Source organism: Hyperolius riggenbachi, chromosome 9 (genome assembly GCF_040937935.1).
Source record: "Hyperolius riggenbachi isolate aHypRig1 chromosome 9, aHypRig1.pri, whole genome shotgun sequence".
Classification (NCBI taxonomy): Eukaryota; Metazoa; Chordata; class Amphibia; order Anura; family Hyperoliidae; genus Hyperolius; species Hyperolius riggenbachi.
Window position 1 is genome coordinate 59,985,388 of NC_090654.1, and position 18,488 is coordinate 60,003,875.

The 18,488-nt window shown below is 45.6% G+C and overlaps 1 protein-coding gene across 1 annotated transcript in view; it reads right to left on the minus strand.

Annotated features, from left to right (window-relative positions):
* Window positions 1–1,204: 1,204 nt before the first annotated feature.
* Window positions 1,205–18,488, minus strand: part of LOC137533433 (natural cytotoxicity triggering receptor 3-like) — a 96,436-nt gene continuing 79,152 nt past the window's right edge. Inside the window, exons 6-7 of the mRNA XM_068254824.1 lie at window positions 2,738–2,778; window positions 1,205–1,550 (exon numbers count right to left, since the gene is read on the minus strand). Coding sequence (XP_068110925.1) covers window positions 1,419–1,550; window positions 2,738–2,778 — 173 coding nt within the window. The 3' untranslated portion in view covers window positions 1,205–1,418. The remainder of the gene's footprint in view (window positions 1,551–2,737; window positions 2,779–18,488) is intronic.

An 18,488-nucleotide genomic window follows, 5' to 3' on the forward strand; every position in this document is an offset into this window, starting at 1 on the left:
CAGAACAGTACACAGAATGCTATATAGTGTGGCTGAACGAGCGGTGTACCACTGTTCCCAGCAGACACAGAACAGTACACAGAATGCTATATAGTGTGGCTGAACGAGCGGTGTACTACTGTTCCCAGCAGACACAGAACAGTACACAGAATGCTATATAGTGTGGCTGAACGAGCGGTGTACTACTGTTCCCAGCAGACACAGAACAGTACACAGAATGCTATATAGTGTGGCTGAACGAGCGGTGTACTACTGTTCCCAGCAGCGACACACAATGACTGGGGGGGACCCTGGCTAGCGTGGCTGGAGCGCGAACTACCCTGCCTGCCTACCCAAAGCTAAACCCACAGACAAATGGCGGAGATATGACGTGGTTCGGGTATTTATTTACCCGAACCACGTGACAGTTCGGCCAATCAGAGCGCGTTCGGGTCCGAACCACGTGACCCGTTCGGCCAATCACAGCGCTAGCCGAACGTTCGGGGAACGTTCGGCCATGCGCTCTTAGTTCGGCCATATGGCCGAACGGTTTGGCCGAGCACCGTCAGGTGTTCGGCCGAACTCGAACATCACCCGAACAGGGTGATGTTCTGCAGAACCCGAACAGTGGCGAACACTGTTCGCCCAACACTAGTCCCCATGTGTCCCCTTCTGTCTCCCATGTGTCCCATTCTTTTCCCCATGTGTCTCCTTCTGTCCCCCATGTGTCCCTCCTGTCCCCATTGTGTCCACTTCTGTCCCCATTGTGTCCACTTCTGTCCCCGTGTGTCCTTCTCTGCTCCTGTTTGTTCTACTCTGCCCCCTGTTTGTTCTACATTCCCACCTCCTGTGTCCACTGGAAGGAGGACGTGGTCGTGCGGTAGTGAGTGGTGGAACGCTTCCCATAGGTTGCATATTATAGCGGTGACACGCCTAGGATACACAGACGTCTGGGTAAATTAATCCCCCTATCCCTTGGTCACAGATGCAGTAATTAATCTTCATTAGAATTCCGAATTTGTGTACTTCAGTATCGGAAGCCCATCCCTGTCCCTGACATCACAGCAGGTCGGCGGCTCTGTCATAAATCAGGGACTCCATGTATTTGGCATCTAAGATGCAGGAACTTTTTCTCCCCCTTTTTGTGGGAGAAAAAGTGTGTCTTATGTGCTGAAAAATACAGTAATAAATTTCACTGTTAAAAAAAGTTAGCATTTGAGTCACAAAAAAGTTATTTATTCCTTAGGAGAGTTAGGGCTAGGGGTGATTGCTATTCAATAGCTTTATCTCTGTATACACACACACACAAACACACACACGCACGGTGAGAAACTCTTGAACTGTACATAAAATGTATTCCTTTTTTCCCCAAAGGGAATGACTGCCCCTCAAGACTTCGGTGTGCGCAGAGGTATGTTGCCCATTGAATAATATCCCCTCTATGGTATGATGCTGTACATATCCATGTCTGTGTCCTGGAAACACGGGGGATTTGGCCTCCGCGTGAACTTTGCATACTCAGGTAAGCTATAGTGCTGGTTTTCCATACTGTATAACAAATTGCTTGAACACTGAGGAAATAAAATAAGAAATAATGGTGTAAGCCAGTGACATCATGGTCTGTAAATATCATCACCTCATTCAATCTGCAGGACAACATGATTGTTATCACTAAAACACATTATTCATAGAATTTCTGGTTTGTTGTCCATCACAACCAATCAGATTTTATCCACTGATCAGACACTGCTGGATTCTGATTAGAAAAACAGAAACTCTGCCACAATAACTGTAAAAAAAATGCAGACTTTAAAGCAGTGTTTAATGTGAGTCTGAAGCATAAATTAAACAAATAAAAAACAGATACCTAAGGAGAGGAAAGGCTCTGGGTCCTACAGAGCCTTCCTGTTCCTCCAATGGTCCCTGCGTTATAGCGCTGGCTCCCCCATTAGCAGTTTCCGACCGATGGGAGCCCAAGTGCTCCTGAAGATGAGCCTCTCCGTACTGTGCATGCATGAGTGTGTGGGAATGCGTGCTTGCGCATGCGCAATATGGAGTGGCACGTCTTCAGGAGCACTCAGGCTCCCGAAGATTGTGGAAACCTACCACTGCAGCAGAAGTGAGCTGTCTCTAACTCATCGGTCGGAGACTGCAAACCGGGGATTCATCACTGGAACGCAGGGACAGTAGGAGGAACTGGAAGGCTCTATAGGACCCAGAGCTTTCACTCTCCTTAGGTGAGTATCTGTTTATTTTTTTTATGCTTCAGTCTCCCTTTAAAGTTCTCTGGTGCACTGACTCTACATCAGCTTCTTACTCACTAAGAAAATCATAATTTCCTATTAGTCTGTAACTAGCTTTGTTCACAGTGGCGCGTTGCGGCATTTTTGCAACACGTCTTGTCTCACTGCAATGCATCAGTCACAGTGTAGCGGGTCCATTGCACGTCAACGGTGTGCAGCATGCAGTTCATTACCGCAAAACGTGCACATGACAGTGAAGCTTACTTCTTCATTGACTGTATACTTCACCATAAGTGAACGCAACGCATGAAAACGTGTGGTGCTGCTCTCCCGTTCCATTCCTGCTGTTTCGGGGAACACAACACCCACTGTGAACCTAGCCTCAGGTGCAGGAAGTGAAATTGTGTCAGCCAGCAAGGCATCAAGATTTTATATTGTAATAAAAAATAATAATAATTATAACAACAATAACAGCATCATATAAAGTGGTAAAAAATACAAAAATTAAATGTTACCGGAAGTTCTTCCAAAGGGCGAAATGGAACGGGATCTGAATCTGTGGATCATAATCCAAAGAGCAATAGTGAACCAAATAGGGTGACTAGTAATGCAAAAACAAATTCTAGTGCAAATATAATAGCAACATAATTACATATATTACAATTATCCATCCATAAAATTATTTATAGATGTTCTTATATGAAAGTCACCTCACTTAACACATGGAAGGCAGCAACTTTTAAAGGGACCCTGAGCAGAGGCATACATTGAAAATCTGGACTTAACTAGAGCTTCCTCCAGCCCCTGTAGCCCCCACGAGGTCCCCCGGCATTTGTTTGGTCCCTTCCATGGTCTTGCTGGCGCATCAATCTAGTCAGGGATATATTAGTAGATCATATAGTCAGCATGACCTTGGTCAGCAGGGTATAAATTTAAAGGGTATTAATTTTAAGGGTACTTTAGACAAACCGAATTATACCAGAATTATTAATCTACACTTGGAAATCTCCATGCTCATCTGTACTGACCTCATGACACTCTTCTCTTCCAGGTATGCAACTGATTGAATTTCCTGGCTGTATGCTTAAAATCTAAATTCTGCATCAATCTGCTTTATTGGTATGCAACTGATTGAATTTCCTGGCTGTATGCTTAAAATCTAAATTCTGCATCAATCTGCTTTATTGGTATGCAACTGATTGAATTTCCTGGCTGTATGCTTAAAATCTAAATTCTGCATCAATCTGCTTTATTGGTATGCAACTGATTGAATTTCCTGGCTGTATGCTTAAAATCTAAATTCTGCATCAATCTGCTTTATTGGTATGCAACTGATTGAATTTCCTGGCTGTATGCTTAAAATCTAAATTCTGCATCAATCTGCTTTATTGGTATGCAACTGATTGAATTTCCTGGCTGTATGCTTAAAATCTAAATTCTGCATCAATCTGCTTTATTGGTATGCAACTGATTGAATTTCCTGGCTGTATGCTTAAAATCTAAATTCTGCATCAATCTGCTTTATTGGTATGCAACTGATTGAATTTCCTGGCTGTATGCTTAAAATCTAAATTCTGCATCAATCTGCTTAATTATAAGTGTTATTAATTGAGGCTTCTTCCTGTGTTACCATTTGCCTTCTTCATTTCATTAGTCACAATTTGCATATCTTTAGACTGGCCCTCCCCCTGTGTGGCTAGAGTCTAGTGTCTAGTATATTCACAGCTGCAAGCAGTCTGCTTGTTAGCATCAATCTAGTCAGGGATATATTAGTAGATCATATAGTCAGCATGACCTTGGTCAGCAGGGTATAAATTTAAAGGGTATTAATTTTAAGGGTACTTTAGACAAACCGAATTATACCAGAATTGAGCCAGAAGGGAACAGAAGTGAACTAACACAGAACTCTGGGCTGTTGTTCATCTGCTGATTTTCTACACCCTGCATAGAAGTACCTTCAATACCATATTGAATATACACTAGCTAAATTTAAGCACTGCACACCCGCTTACCAAACTACTGATGGTTTCACCGTGCCTCACCAACCACACTACTGCTGATCTTCGCTAACTGCTCCACTGCTGAACTCCCTATCAGCTGATCCATCGCCGACCTCCAGACAAGCTACGTCATTACCAACCAGACACCCCATCTACCAATCACACACAGCTGGATTTTTTTTTTTTTTTTGCCATCATTGATGTTCTGCCAACTTCACTGCTGATCTCCTGTGGACTACTCCTTACCAGATTGATTAGTGATGCAACTTTGCTGAACCCCTTCAGCCACATCATTGGTGACATTTATCTCATCTTGGTCTAACTGCTGTCCCCCTGTCTATGCTTCCACTCTCCACACCCCATCCTACCTTATCCCATCAGTACAAAATGTTCCCTCCTATTCACTCCCTTACCCCTCCACCATTTCCAAGCTATCTCCCTCCCCATCTCGCTCTCCCCCATCACCACATGCTCTACCTCCACCTCCTTCTACACCTTGTCCCCCTTCTGTTTCCCCGCACCCTCTCCCCTTTTGTCCTTAGACTCCCTTTTGGCCCTCAACCCCCATGCACCTCCCTTCCCTCCCCCCCAAACTCTACCCACACACCCCCTCGGCATAACCTTATTCCTATCCATCCTACCCCTAGGCATTCGCTCCGTGTTTCCTGTGGCCTCTGGAATGCCAGGTCCACCCGCAATAAGCTGCTCTCTGGAACTCGCTCCCTCCAGCCACCGGACTCGCCCCTACCTTTAATACCTTCACACAAGCTCTCAAGACTCACCCTTTCATGCTCGCATACCCCCCTACACCAGCACCATAATATGTTCTGTTAGACACCCTCTCAACAGATACACCTATTGTCTCCACCCCCACCCTTTAGATTGTAAGCCTCTGGCAGGGCCATCTCCCTTAGTGTTTCCAGCTTGATTATGCAATCTTACTGACAATCACCCCTCTTGTGGACTAGAACAATCTCTACTTTGACCTATGACACTGTATTATCAAATCATTTGCATATCTTGTTTTGTTGTGAGTTTCCTGTATGTCCTACCTTGTATGTTAACCCTTTTATCTATTGTGCAGCGCTGCGTAATATGTTGGCGCTATATAAATACAATAAATAATAATAATAATAATTACCCGGCGCACACCTGGTATGTCATCACGCCGGTTTCCGTAAGCGTCCTGTACATGCATGTTTCAGGATGCTTACAGCGACCGGCGAGGACATGCCAGGTGTTGCCAGATTACCGGAACTGCCAGCGGGACCATGGAAGGGATGAGGAGGATGCAGGGGGACCTCGCGGGCTATGGGGGGCTGGAGAAAGCCCCAGGTAAGTCCAGATTTTCAATTTTTACCTCTGCTCAGGGTCCCTTTAATGGTAATTGGTGTCTACTTTCATAGTTTAAAATCAGCATCTAATGCAATCAGTAATTTTAGTTTTTTGGCAAGATAGTTATCATTAATACCATCCAGGGTTCACTCATACTATTCCAGGGCGTGTGTGCGTGACTGTGTGTGCGTCACTGTGTGTGTGTGACTGTGTGTGTGTGACTGTGTGTGTGACTGTGTGTGTGTGTGTGTGTGTGTGTGTGACTGTGTAAGTGTGACTGTGTGTGTGTCACTGTGTATGACTGTGTGACTGTGTGGGTGTGTGTGTGTGTGAGACTGTGTGTGTGTGACTGTGTGTGTGAGTGACTGTGTGTGTGTGTGTGTGTGTGTGTGTGTGTGTGTGTGTGTGTGTGTGTGACTGTGTGTGTGTGACTGTGTGTGTGACTGTGTGTGGGTGTGTGTGACTGTGTGTGTGTGACTGTGCGTGACTGTGTGTGTGCCCCTGACTGTGTGTGTGTGTGTGCGTGACTGTGTGTGTGCGTGCGTGACTCTGTGTGTATGACTGTGTTTGTGTGTGTGACTGTGTGTGTCTGCCCCTGTCCCTATCATGTGCTTTACTGCAAGTGTAACTGTGTGTGTGTGTGTGTGTGACTGTGTTTGTGTGTGACTGTGTGTGTGTGACTATGTGTGTTTGACTGTGTGTGTGTGACTATGTGTGTTTGACTGTTTGACTGTGTGTGTGTGTGTCTACCCCTGTCCCCATCGTGTGTTTTACTGCAAGTGTAACTGTGTGTGTGTGTGTGTGTGTGTGTGTGTGTGTGTGTGTGTGTGTGTGTGTGTGTGTGTGTGTGTGTGTGTGTGTGTGTGTGTGTGTGTGTGTGTGACTGTGTGTGACTGTATGTGTGTGACTGTGTTTGTGTGTGACTGTGTGTGTGTGACTGTGTGTGTGTGACTGTGTGTGTGTGTGACTGTGTGTGTGTGACTGTGTGTGTGTGACTGTGTGTGTGTCTACCCCTGTCCCTATTGTGTGTTTTACTGTAAGTGTAACTGTGTATGTAAAGCTTTGTGTATGTGTGTGTCCATTGTTTGTGTTTCTGTCTGGAAGTCTTAAGGTGGCTACACACAATAAAATAAAATGATCCAATCTTACAGCAATTTTACACATTTTTATTGTATTAAGGTGGCCACACACAATACATTAAAATGATCCAATCTTACAGAAATTTTATAAAACGATTGGATGTACAGAAAATCTAAAGCTTTTTTTTTTTTAAATTAATTTGTTTCTTAATTTATTGAAATATGATAACAGAGGCGCCAAGCAGAATAAAATTAGTTAAAATTGTTAAAAAGGGGGAAGTGGGTGGACTCACCTCCCTTCTGAAAAAAATGGCCGGACAATGGACAGGTTACTTACAGTCTAAAGTAACATTTATTGGAGTTACTAATAAATGTTACTTTAGACTGTAAGTAACCTGTCCATTGTCCGGCCATTTTTTTCAGAAGGGAGGTGAGTCCACCCACTTCCCCCTTTTTACCAATTTTAACTAATTTTATTCTGCTTGGCGCCTCTGTTATCATATTTCAATATCATCTAGTCCACCCTTGGTGGAGGGGTGTATCCCCATTTTCTCCTATCTACAGAGAGCGACTTTTTAACCTGAGCGGGGTCAGGTTACAATTCTCCCCGCCGGCCTTTCCCGTGGTTGCCTTTGTGGCGACACACCCTTGTGAGTATAATCATCTCATTTATTCACAACAGACCTCTCCATATTAACATACTGCACCATATTGGGCTCTCGGTTTCTCCCCCATTTTCAAGCTTGTTTCTTAATTTGTTCCAGAAATCGATTGGGAATGTTTAAGCAAATTGAATGGTGTAGGGTAATTGCCAATTTCTTAATGTAGAGATGCAACCAATTTTTTTTTTATAATTGGGGAAAAAATGGAACACTGATGTTGTATTACCACGTTCATGGAATAAAGATAAAGTGGATATAAATCTGTTTGGGGTCGGGTCCTATGTGAATTTCTGCATGCTATGGACTATTGAATGAGAGGCTTGATGGACCTCTTGCCCTATTAGGACTCTCCGTGATTTGCCATCACGTATCCCTGGGGCTGGTGGACTCCTAATTTACACTTATGGGTACAGAGGGGGACACAGAAGGGACAGAAGAGGAAACGGGGACAGAAAGGTACAGGAGATGACATGCGGAGAGAGGGGGACACAGAAGGGATAGAAGAGGTCACAGGAGGGACAGAAGGGGACACAGGAGGGACAGAATAGGTCACAGGAGGGACAGAAGGGGACACAGCAGGACAGAAAAGGACAAGGGGACAGAGGAGGGAACAGAAGGTAAAAGGGGGACACAAGAGGCACATAGTAATGGGGGGGGGGGACATCCACAAGATTCCCCTGTACCATGGACGCACAAGGTTTAGTATATTATATTTTTATTCCTTGGATTTTGCCCGCTAAACTTAGGTGTGTCTTATGGTCAGGAGCGTTGTGTGGTCTGAAAAAACAGTACTTGGCTTAAATTGTACCTGAAGGGATGAAAAAAAAGTTCCTCAAATGGGTCTTTACTTCAGTAGAGGGAAGCCTGTGGATGAGCCAGAGGCTTCCTCTGTCCCTGTCTCCTCCTCAGGGACGGATCTAGACCAAGTTGCGCCTGGGGCAAGGTCAGGTTTTGGCGCCTAAGCTGCCATTCCCCATCCAGTTTTGGCACCTAAAGGTCAGGTTTTGGCGCCTAAAGATCAGGTTTTGGCGCCTAAACTGCCATTCCCCATCCAAATTTTGCCGCCTTTTTAAGAATTCAACAAACTGCGCCTGGGGCAAGAGACCCGTCTGCCCCCCCCCCCCCTAGATCAATCCCTGCTCCTCCTCCACTCCAGTGCTGGGCCCCACCGAACCTCTTTGACAAGGGGCTGTCAAGGAGTTCCCACAACTGTGCTCTCATCCATGTACTTGCGTGGCTGTATTGCACAGGATGCATTGTGCCTGTGCAGTAGCACAAAAAGTGAGCCAGAACAGCTGCCTGCTATTGGGCAGATGTCAGCCCTCCTGCACATTGTGGCCACACTTCATGGGCGGGAGCACGGCTGCAAGCTTCCAGGGCACCCCAGTGACCAGCATGTTCTTGAGGAGGACATAGGAAGCCGTTGGAGGATCCAGAGGCTTTCCTCTACCTAGGTAAGTATCTCATTTTCTATCCAAAGGAACTCACAGGTTTGCTTTAAAGAGAATCTGTATTGTTAAAATCGCACAAAAGTAAACATACCAGTGCGTTAGGGGACATCTCCTATTACCCTCTGACACAATTTCGCCGCTCCTCGCCGCATTAAAAGTGGTTAAAAACAGTTTTAAAAAGTTTGTTTATAAACAAACAAAATGGCCACCAAAACAGGAAGTAGGTTAATGTACAGTATGTCCACACATAGAAAATACATCCATACACAAGCAGGCTGTATACAGCCTTCCTTTTGACTCTCAAGAGATCATTTGTGTGTTTCTTTCCCCTTGCAGTTCTCATGCACTGAAGTTTCAGGCTGCTCGTTTCTTCCTGCAAACAGCTTTGCCCTTGTTTGTAATTCTTCAGTATGTGAAAGCCCAGCCAGCTCAGAGGACGATTTATCCAGCTTGTAAAAGATAAGAGAGAAGAGAGAAGCTGCTCTAATCCTAAATAATACACAGGCAGAGTACATAGAGGGGCCTGGAAGGGGGAGTTCATAGCAGAACCACAACACTGAAGAACTTGGCAGCCTTCCAGACACAGGCTGACAAGTCTGACAAGAGAGAGATAAGTTGATTTATTACAGAGACTGTGATAGCAGAAAGTGCTGCAGTAAGCCAGAACACATTAGAATAGCTTTTGGAACTTGTAGGATGATAAAAAACAGGATGCAATTTTTGTTACGGAGTCTCTTTAAAGCTAAGCACACATGCGATAATTGTCTTGCAGCAGGGATCGCGAAATGAGTGGCCTCATCACTAGCCTTAAGGCTAGCCTTAGTTCTGTTGCTAGGGTGGACTGATGAGTGGTGGTGGTGGTGTTGGTGGTGGTGTGTGGGGGGGGGGGGGGGTGAAGGGGGGAACAACAGAAACAAAGCAATTGGAGCTGCTCAGGTGTCAAGATCATTGAAGAATACCTAAAGTAAAAATGATAGAGCCTGTCATAACAGATCAGGCTTAAATACTTACCTGATCCTGTATCATTGGGTCACACTTTGCTCCCCTCCTCAGGTACGCAGTCGTGGCCATGTTTCTGAAGTCTGCTGAAGCTCTTTGGAAACAGCCAACTGCGTTGCTGCAGCCCAGCCCATCTCGACAGCCACAGTGGCTGCTGAGCTGGAGGTGGGCCATAGCAACAAAGATGGGTGTGGTCAGAGCCTCGGTGGTGATTAAAAAAAAAATCACCCTGTCCGCATCTCTGAATGGTAGGGAGCAGCAATTACCGTACCTGTTTGTAAGGTTGACATCAGAACAGGTAAGTATTGAAGCCTAACACCCTCCCAATCCTCCATCATTAAGGCAGGCCCTATCATTTTTACAGATGGTACTCTGTAAGTATATGAAAGTAGGATCATTAAGTGATGTGTCAGGTAGTCACTGAACACACACTAGGTGAGTGAACAATTGTCAGCCAAAGTGGTCATTATCGCCTGTTTCTTCCAACTTTGGATGGGTGGGGCAGTGGGTGGAAGTAGAGGGGGTGGGCGGGCATCCCTCCAATGGCAGGCAGGGGGCAGGCAAAAGATATTATATTACATACCAATACAGGTTAACGCTGAAAAATACGTGTAGGGCACCGAAAGATCTGAAGCCGAGACATCATTTTTACAGAGCAGCATTATCAGAATCAGAATCAGAATCATCTTTATTCGCCAAGTGCGACACAGGGTGCCACACCCGGAATTAGAGCCATCCTAATAAATTCATAACACAATAAAGAACATTTATAAATAACTAGTACAAAGGCCTGCCCGTTGAAAAACTGGCGGGGATTCAAACACATACTAATCCCTCTTAATGGTTTGCTCTGAATAAGCCACACCCCTGCAAAGCAGGCAGCAAATAGCAAGGCTTATTGCCCTGCAGTGCCCAGGTGATTGGCTAGGGAGCCGCAGGCAGCAACTTGTCACACATGATTGTAGGAGGAGGGATTGAATAAGACCCTTAGTGACTGTCCTCTGTCCTGCGCCCCAGATGCTACGCCCGTTGACAGATGTTCTCCTTTGCCCTTCCCTCCCCCAAGTCTCTGAGCTGTGGGTGGGACAATTTTTTCAGAAATTAAGCACAGGGCATTTTAGCAAACAGAGGCGGTCCACCCATGATGCCAACTGAACAGCTTGTGTCAGTGGGCGTCCTCCATGGGGCGGCATCCTGCCCTTACAAGTTTACCTCAGGCAGAAACAAGTCTAGTACTTCCTGTATATGTGGTGCTACTGGAGCCACTTTCCTGTCACTGCGGACCTGCGGGTCACCGCTGATCTGAGGTCTAGGGGATCCGGGGACTGTCGTGGGAGAAGGCGGCCGCTTACTCAGAAGGTAAACGAGCAGTGGCCTGGGAGGGAAGGGTACAGGCTGGCTACCTATTGGGAGCACCTACCTGACTAACCATTACGGGACAACTATACCTGGGTAACCATTACCGAGGGCACCTATACCTGGCTAACCTATACTGGGGGAACCTACATCTGGCTACCTATATATATATTGAGATGGCCCAAATGCATTGCCAACGAGCACTGGGCGATATTCGACCCGCCCCATACATCATCATTGGGCTAAACTTTGACCCCTTACATCACAGTCAGCAGGCACATAGGAGCCAATAAGCCTGCATAGCCTCACGGATACTACCCTCTATAAAAACGCACTTGCGCCTGCTATGTTCTAGTCTGACTTCGTCTGGAATAGTGAGAGGGAGGGGCAGAGCTTGCTGGAGATAGGGAATGCATTAGCTCGGCCTGTTCATTTTGATTCTCACTAACTGACTTGCTCTTAAAGCACCCCAAACAGCCCTTCTGAGAGCTACTTCATCCTTCTGCTGTTTTTGTGTGTGTGACACTCCAGTGCCCACTATTATAATTGGAAAACAAGAAATACTAAATTGAGAGCCCCCAATAGTGTATTATTGATGATGGTGGATAAATTATAGCAGCAAATTGAACTATACTCAAAAGTGTGGGTTGCCAAAGTTCAGGCAACCACTATATGCACTTGAGGGGATATTAGACCTGTCCCCACTCAGGTTAAGAAGTTGCTCGCCGTAGAAGGAAACAAGGGTGTGCACACCCATCCACCAGGTGGATCACAATAGCGTACAGAAGTAACAGAGGCGCCAATAGGATAAAATATCATAAATTTAAAACAAAATAAGATGGGGGGTAAGGGTGGACTTCCCTCCCCAGGACAAACAACGATTCTATGTGATCAAAAGTTTAAATTCTTACTCCAGAAATATGCAACGCATTTCACAGGTCTCAAGCCCACTTCCTCAGGCAAAAATACAACATGAGTAACTTAGAAGTGTGTGTATAAAGCACAGAGGCGCTGTGTATAAACAGAGGCGCTGTGCTTTATACACACACTTCTAAGTTTCTCCTGTTGTATTTCTGCCTGAGGAAGCGGCCTTGAGACCCGTGACACGCGTTGCATATTTTTGGAGTAAGAATTAAAACTTTTGATCATATAGAATCATTGTGTTTGTCCTGGGGAGGTAAGTCCACCCTTACCCCATCATATATTGTTTTAAATTTATGATATTTTATCCTGTTGACGCCTCTGTTACTTCTGTCCACTATTATAATTGTCTGTCACATTTGACGCAAGTAGAATGGTACTCCAGGGCCTCTGTTATCACTGTATTGTGTTTGACCTGTTGCATATCTCAGTGTCTGTCTGATACTCCACAGACAGAGCCCACTGGCACTGACCCACACCTGTGCCCACTTCTAGTGATATAATTGTGTGCCACATTACACAAGCAGAGTACTATCACAACTGCTCCAGGGCCTCTCTTATCACTGTATTGTGTTTGACCTGTTGCATTTCCCAGTGTCTGATACTTCACAGAGGCCAGTGGCACCCATTTACAGCTGTGCCCAATGCTGATAAATAATTGTGTGCCACATAAGACACAATCAGAGTAATAATACTCCAGTGCCTCTGTTATCACTGTATTGTGTTTGAAGTATTGTGTATCTCTGTGTGTGACACTACACAGCCCACTGGCACCCAGAGCTGTGTTTAATGTTATTTCTTCCCTTTAGGGATTAAAACCTGACTCTGCTTCAACTACATAATTTTTGGTTGGACTTTTGGCATGGATCTCCCTCCGGCATGTCCCTGTCCAGGTGTTAGACCCTTTGAAACAAGTTCCCCATCACTTTTGTGGCCAGAAACAGTCTTTGTAGGATTTTAAAATTGCCTGCCCATTGAAGTCTATGGCGGTTCACGCAAACTCAAACTTTTCTGGAAGTTTGTCTCAGGCAGCAAAAAGTCAGCAAAAAGTCCAGAAGTCCAGAAGTCTGGGGCATCCAGCAGTCCACCTGGGACAATGTTTGAAAAAGGTTAGAAGAGACCCAAAATTACAAGCTGTAACAGACGTAGGGGCAGCTGCGGCGAACAGCACCGCCGCCACAGCTGCCTCTTTGCCCCTGCCCGTCCCTCCGGCGTCTAGGACGCCGAGGACGGGACTGTCGTTTGCAGATAAGGTCGCTGTCTTGCGCGGGCGCGCGCACAGACGGGACCTTTATGCTGGGAGGAGGCTCTTCAGCTGATCTGCTGGTCGGCTGACATCAGAAGAGACTCACGGCGCCCCGGATTGGCTGATTGCAGGGGACGTGCCTGTGAGGTCTCCTCTGCTTCTTAAGCCTCTGGGCTTCAGTTCTTCCCTGTCTGCGGTCGTGAATACTATGTGTTAGCGCTCAGACCTTAGACTAGTATCCGGTGTGCTTTGATCTGGGAGGAAACCAGGGATTTCACACAAGACTAGGACTATTGTATATTGTTATATTGATTACCTGTGTATGACTGGCTATACTCTGACTTCGCATTCGCTTACTGATTCTGTACTTCTGCCTATCTGCCTACCGTTACTGTACCTCGGCCTGTTTACTGATTACCCTTCTGCCTCACGATTCTGTACTGATACTTACCTCTCTGTTGCCGAACCATGCCTGTCTGACCTCTCTACTCACCAGTGGGCCCTTGCCACGGGTGAGGTGTTCTATACCCACCAGCTCCACTGGTGAGGTGTTGCCTAGTGACTGATAGTACCTTCCCAGCTCCTCTGTAAAGGTCTAGCCAAAACTATCCAAGTCACCTGTAATACCTTTCCAGCTCCTCTGGAAAGGTCTAGCCTAGCTATTCAATTCCTGTTAAACTACTTCCTTGCCAGCTCCTCTAGTAAGGACTAGTCAGCCTATTTCTGTATCCTCCTAGTTAGACCTTTCCAGCCCCTCTGGAAAAGGTCTGTGTTATTATTTGTCTGATTTATTATTGGTCTCTTACCAGCTCCCCTGGTATAGACCAGCATTACTATTTTCTGTACCCTCTCTGTTAGTACCTTCTCCAGCTCCTCTGGTAAGGTCTCGCAAAACTATTAAAGTTATGGTTGCACCAAACACTACTCACACAGTCTGTGTCAGCTATACTGGTATTATTGGTGATTCTGCAGATCGCCTAATAATCAGGTATAGTGTCTGTATTATTGGTGATACTGCAGATCCCCTAATAATCAGACGTCCGAGTTATAAGATCCAACCGTTACACAAGCATTTTTATCAGGTAAAATGTTGTTCTCTGCCTACTGTATTTAGACATTGAGCTGCTACATGGTGAAGAAAGTGTGAAATAAATATTTCAGTGCTATAATGTGACAGTGAACGTCCCACTGATGTACTGTATAAGGAACTTAGAGGCATATGACAGAGCTCAAAAAGCAGGAAGAGGAAGTGGAGAGAGTCACATCAGGAAGCTGATAGATGCGGGGTTATTTTTAATAGTGGTTCAGTTTTCTCTCACCTCTTCTATAATATATAAATAGGTAGGAAATAAAGTAGCTCAGTGGTTGTTACCAACACTAAAAGAGAAGTCAAAAGACAGTGTTAACAGCAAAGGGACTCATTGGCTGGTAGTGTTGTCAGCATTATGTGGGTAAGGATTCCTTCGATGGCGTGTTCTGTCCATTGCGGTGGAGCTGCAAACGGACAGTTCTGGCTTGTCAGCCTGCATTCGGTTGTGCATTCACAATGAGTCACATTGTCATTTGTAATTGTTCTGCAGTTCTGGGCAGCTCAAAATTTTGTCATCATTCCACCAATGTCTTACTACAGCTGAACTGCAGCCAGATAGCCCTGGATTTCCTGCATGCATGATGTTGCAAAGGACTGCATGCATTGGTACAGATAGTCTTTCAGCTAGCAAATGGTAACCAAGCCAGCTCAGGATTGAATGATTACCATTCAGCTGTGTGGAGATTTGCATGCTTGCATCCATTGGCTGATGCCAGCATAAAAGTCTGCCTCCCCTTTTAGACCTCACCCGTCATAGTTTCAGCTCTGTCTAAGCTGTTACTGGGTCCTTTTATACTGTGAAATATATTCCTTGTCTTGTTACTTTCTAGTTCAGTTATCTTGTGGAGCTACGATTATATATTTCCCACGGGGACATATATACATACTCCTTCTAGTGCAGAGAATTAGTATTGTTTGTATTGCCTAGTTAGTTCGCTGTATTGCTCCAGTCCAGATCTAGCTAGTCCTTGCTTATGTTATATATTGGTTCATCGCCAATATATACATATTCTAGTCAGCGTTAGTTATTTTCCTTGTATTCGTGTTACGGTGATATATCAGTGCCGCTAATATACACGTACTCGAACTGTTGCTATCCTGTGTTCAGCTGGTCAGTTTTTAGCACATTTCGGTAGTTGCACTTAGCGTGATCACCCGTGCATAGCTAGCCTAGTCCTGTCCTTGTGAGGTAGCCATTGCTGCGGTTGCTATTGGTTACCTCACTCTTCTCTTTGTGAATGCTTGCTGCCACTGAGGCAGTGACTAGATTAGTAAGCATTCATTCTGTCAGCCTCTGTCCTCCTAGTCCTGTCCTTGCGAGGTAGCCATTGCTGTGGTTGCTATTGGTTACCTCACTCCTGTCTTTGTGAATGTTTGCTGTCACCTAGGCAGTGACTAGATTAACAAGCATTCATTCTGTCAGCCTCTGTCCTCCTAGTTCTGTCCTTGCGAGGTAGCCATTGCTGCGGTTGCTATTGGTTACCTCACTCCTGTCTTTGTGAATGTTTGCTGTCACCTAGGCAGTGACTAGATTAACAAGCATTCATTCTGTCAGCCTCTGTCCTCCTAGTCCTGTCCTTGCGAGGTAGCCATTGCTGCGGTTGCTATTGGTTACCTCACTCTTCTCTTTGTGAATGCTTGCTGCCACTGAGGCAGTGACTAGATTAGTAAGCATTCATTCTGTCAGCCTCTGTCCTCCTAGTCCTGTCCTTGCGAGGTAGCCATTGCTGCGGTTGCTATTGGTTACCTCACTCCTGTCTTTGTGAATGTTTGCTGTCACCTAGGCAGTGACTAGATTAGCAAGCATTCATTCTGTCAGCCTCTGTCCTCCTAATTCTGTCCTTGCGAGGTAGCCATTGCTGCGGTTGCTATTGGCTACCTCCCTCCAGTCTGTCTTTTATCTGTCTGAATGTTTGCTATCACAAGAGCAGTGCAACATCACACTGCGCTGTCATTGCGTCTTATCAGAAGCCCAGAGCTGCAGTTGCTCTGGGCAGCCCGTGTAGCCTCTTCCATTATCCAGCTCTTAGCCTTGTTGTGCTGGGTGGTCAGAAAGTATGACCCCCCCAGCATTACAATGTGTACATATTGGCTGGATATATTAGTAGCAGATGGGTCCATTGGTTGAGAGTATTACCAGAAGAGGGATATAATGGGTAGATGTGTTACCAAATTATTAATCACAATTAACTCTTGTAGGAAAGATCTTTCTTCTATGAGAGTTAATTGTGATTAATAAAAAATGTTTTACTACAAGACCATAACATAGTTAATTGAACAGGTAAGTACACCTTTACATAACTCGCAACTGTCTCTTTTTCGGAGGGACGGTCCCTCTTTGGGAACCCAATCCCTATTTCTCCCTCATTTATCCATCTCTCAGGACTGACAGATCTGACAGATCTATAGTAGGATGCAAATTTCTGCAGGGGGGCCCGGTGGGGCCTAGTTACGCCCCTGCATGAGGACCATAAAGTGAGCCACTGTGTATAAAGTGAGACTCAAGCCTCAGCTGTAAATGCTGTTCCCCACATCCTTCCTCAGTATGCTGCTTCCACTGGCCAACTACCATCTGTAGTTATGTGAGAGAGGGAGGAAGAAAAAGTCACAATTTATGTCATGAGTCTCACTTCATAGACAGCAAACTAGAAGAGAAATAGGCAGGCACTCAGTAGACTGCAGATGTGATGGCTGTGGCTGTGATTAGCAACTCCAATCAAAACTACGTGCTCACGACAAAAGTCAAAACATTGCATCAATCTCAAGGAAGAAAAAAGCAAAAAATGTCTGGCACTGTAGTTTAATGCAAAAAGCAGCAGGTGTACATGCATATCAGTGGATGGTACACATAAACATGTCCAAAAACTGGTGGTACTTATTGTGCTCTGGTTGGAGTGGGGAGGCACTGTGGGCGCCAGTGGGTGCACGGCCTTACGATCGTTTCACAATGGGGTGAGCCTTGCTTCTTCGGAGGCCAAAAGTGCACGTTTGGCCTCCGAATGATGAATATGTAATGTGGAAAGCTGGTTTGGATGAGTCTCATGCTGGAATAAAAATAGCTGGCAGGAATATTTACAATCTGAGAAAGAGCCCAATCATGAATGTCAAACAAGAAAGTGGCAAAGCTGGTCTACTGCCTAATGCTAGGTACACACAACGCAATTTCCTGTTGGATCGATGGGTAATCTGACAGGAAGTGGCTTCATGTGTGTACATGTCCAAACTGCTCCCAGTCGATAACTGGATCCATTTTCTGATAATAACTTCCCAAAATCGATCCTGTTATCGATCGGGAGCCAATCCGACATGTTAGATATTGATTGGTGCGATCCCATCAATGGGTCAGAAAGTTACATTGTGTGTACCTAGCATAACAACAAGAAAACTTAAGTCATGCCATCTGCTCTAATGAACCATCTGCAAATTGATGGGAAAAAAGTAGCAGTTGTACTTGTAACCAGGGCCGGATTTGTACTTCTTACCGCCCAAGGCCGACTATTACCAGCCGCCCCAACCGAAACCGTATCCTACCACCTCTCTCCACACACACCCATCCAAAAAATTTTGGGCCGATGGTGTCCACTATTGGGGCTAGTGCCGAGGTCTCCATGGCAACGTGAAGTGAATCAATCATGTCACACGGGGGAACTGGTCAATCAAGCGATCTACAGGTGATGGGCGTGGTGGGAGCGTTCCACCACACACACATAGTCAAAAGTGGCTCACAATTGGACATTGTGTGGGGTCAGCAACACGTAAAAGTGAGTCCTGTACCCACTGCTGTCTCCAGGGTAACAGCGCTGGCCAATCAATAATTAAGAAATGGGTACTGTGAGAAGCTGCCTTCTGTATTCTGTACTATTTGCTGGTGCTGCCCCTGGTCCTTTCATCCCCCACACCAAGTGTGTGAGACCCGGCCTTCTGTAACTGCCTGGAGCTGCTGCTATGTCATTGGACTCTGGCTTTTTGCTAGTCACACACTGTTCACAAACATTTGGTTAACGGACTGCAGCTGCCTGTAGCACAGCACAGGCAGATGCCAGCTGGTACTAATAGTGCAGTTATCCTGACCACTTTCATTTGTTTGGACACTTGCAAATAATGCCCTGCAAATAATGCCCACTGTC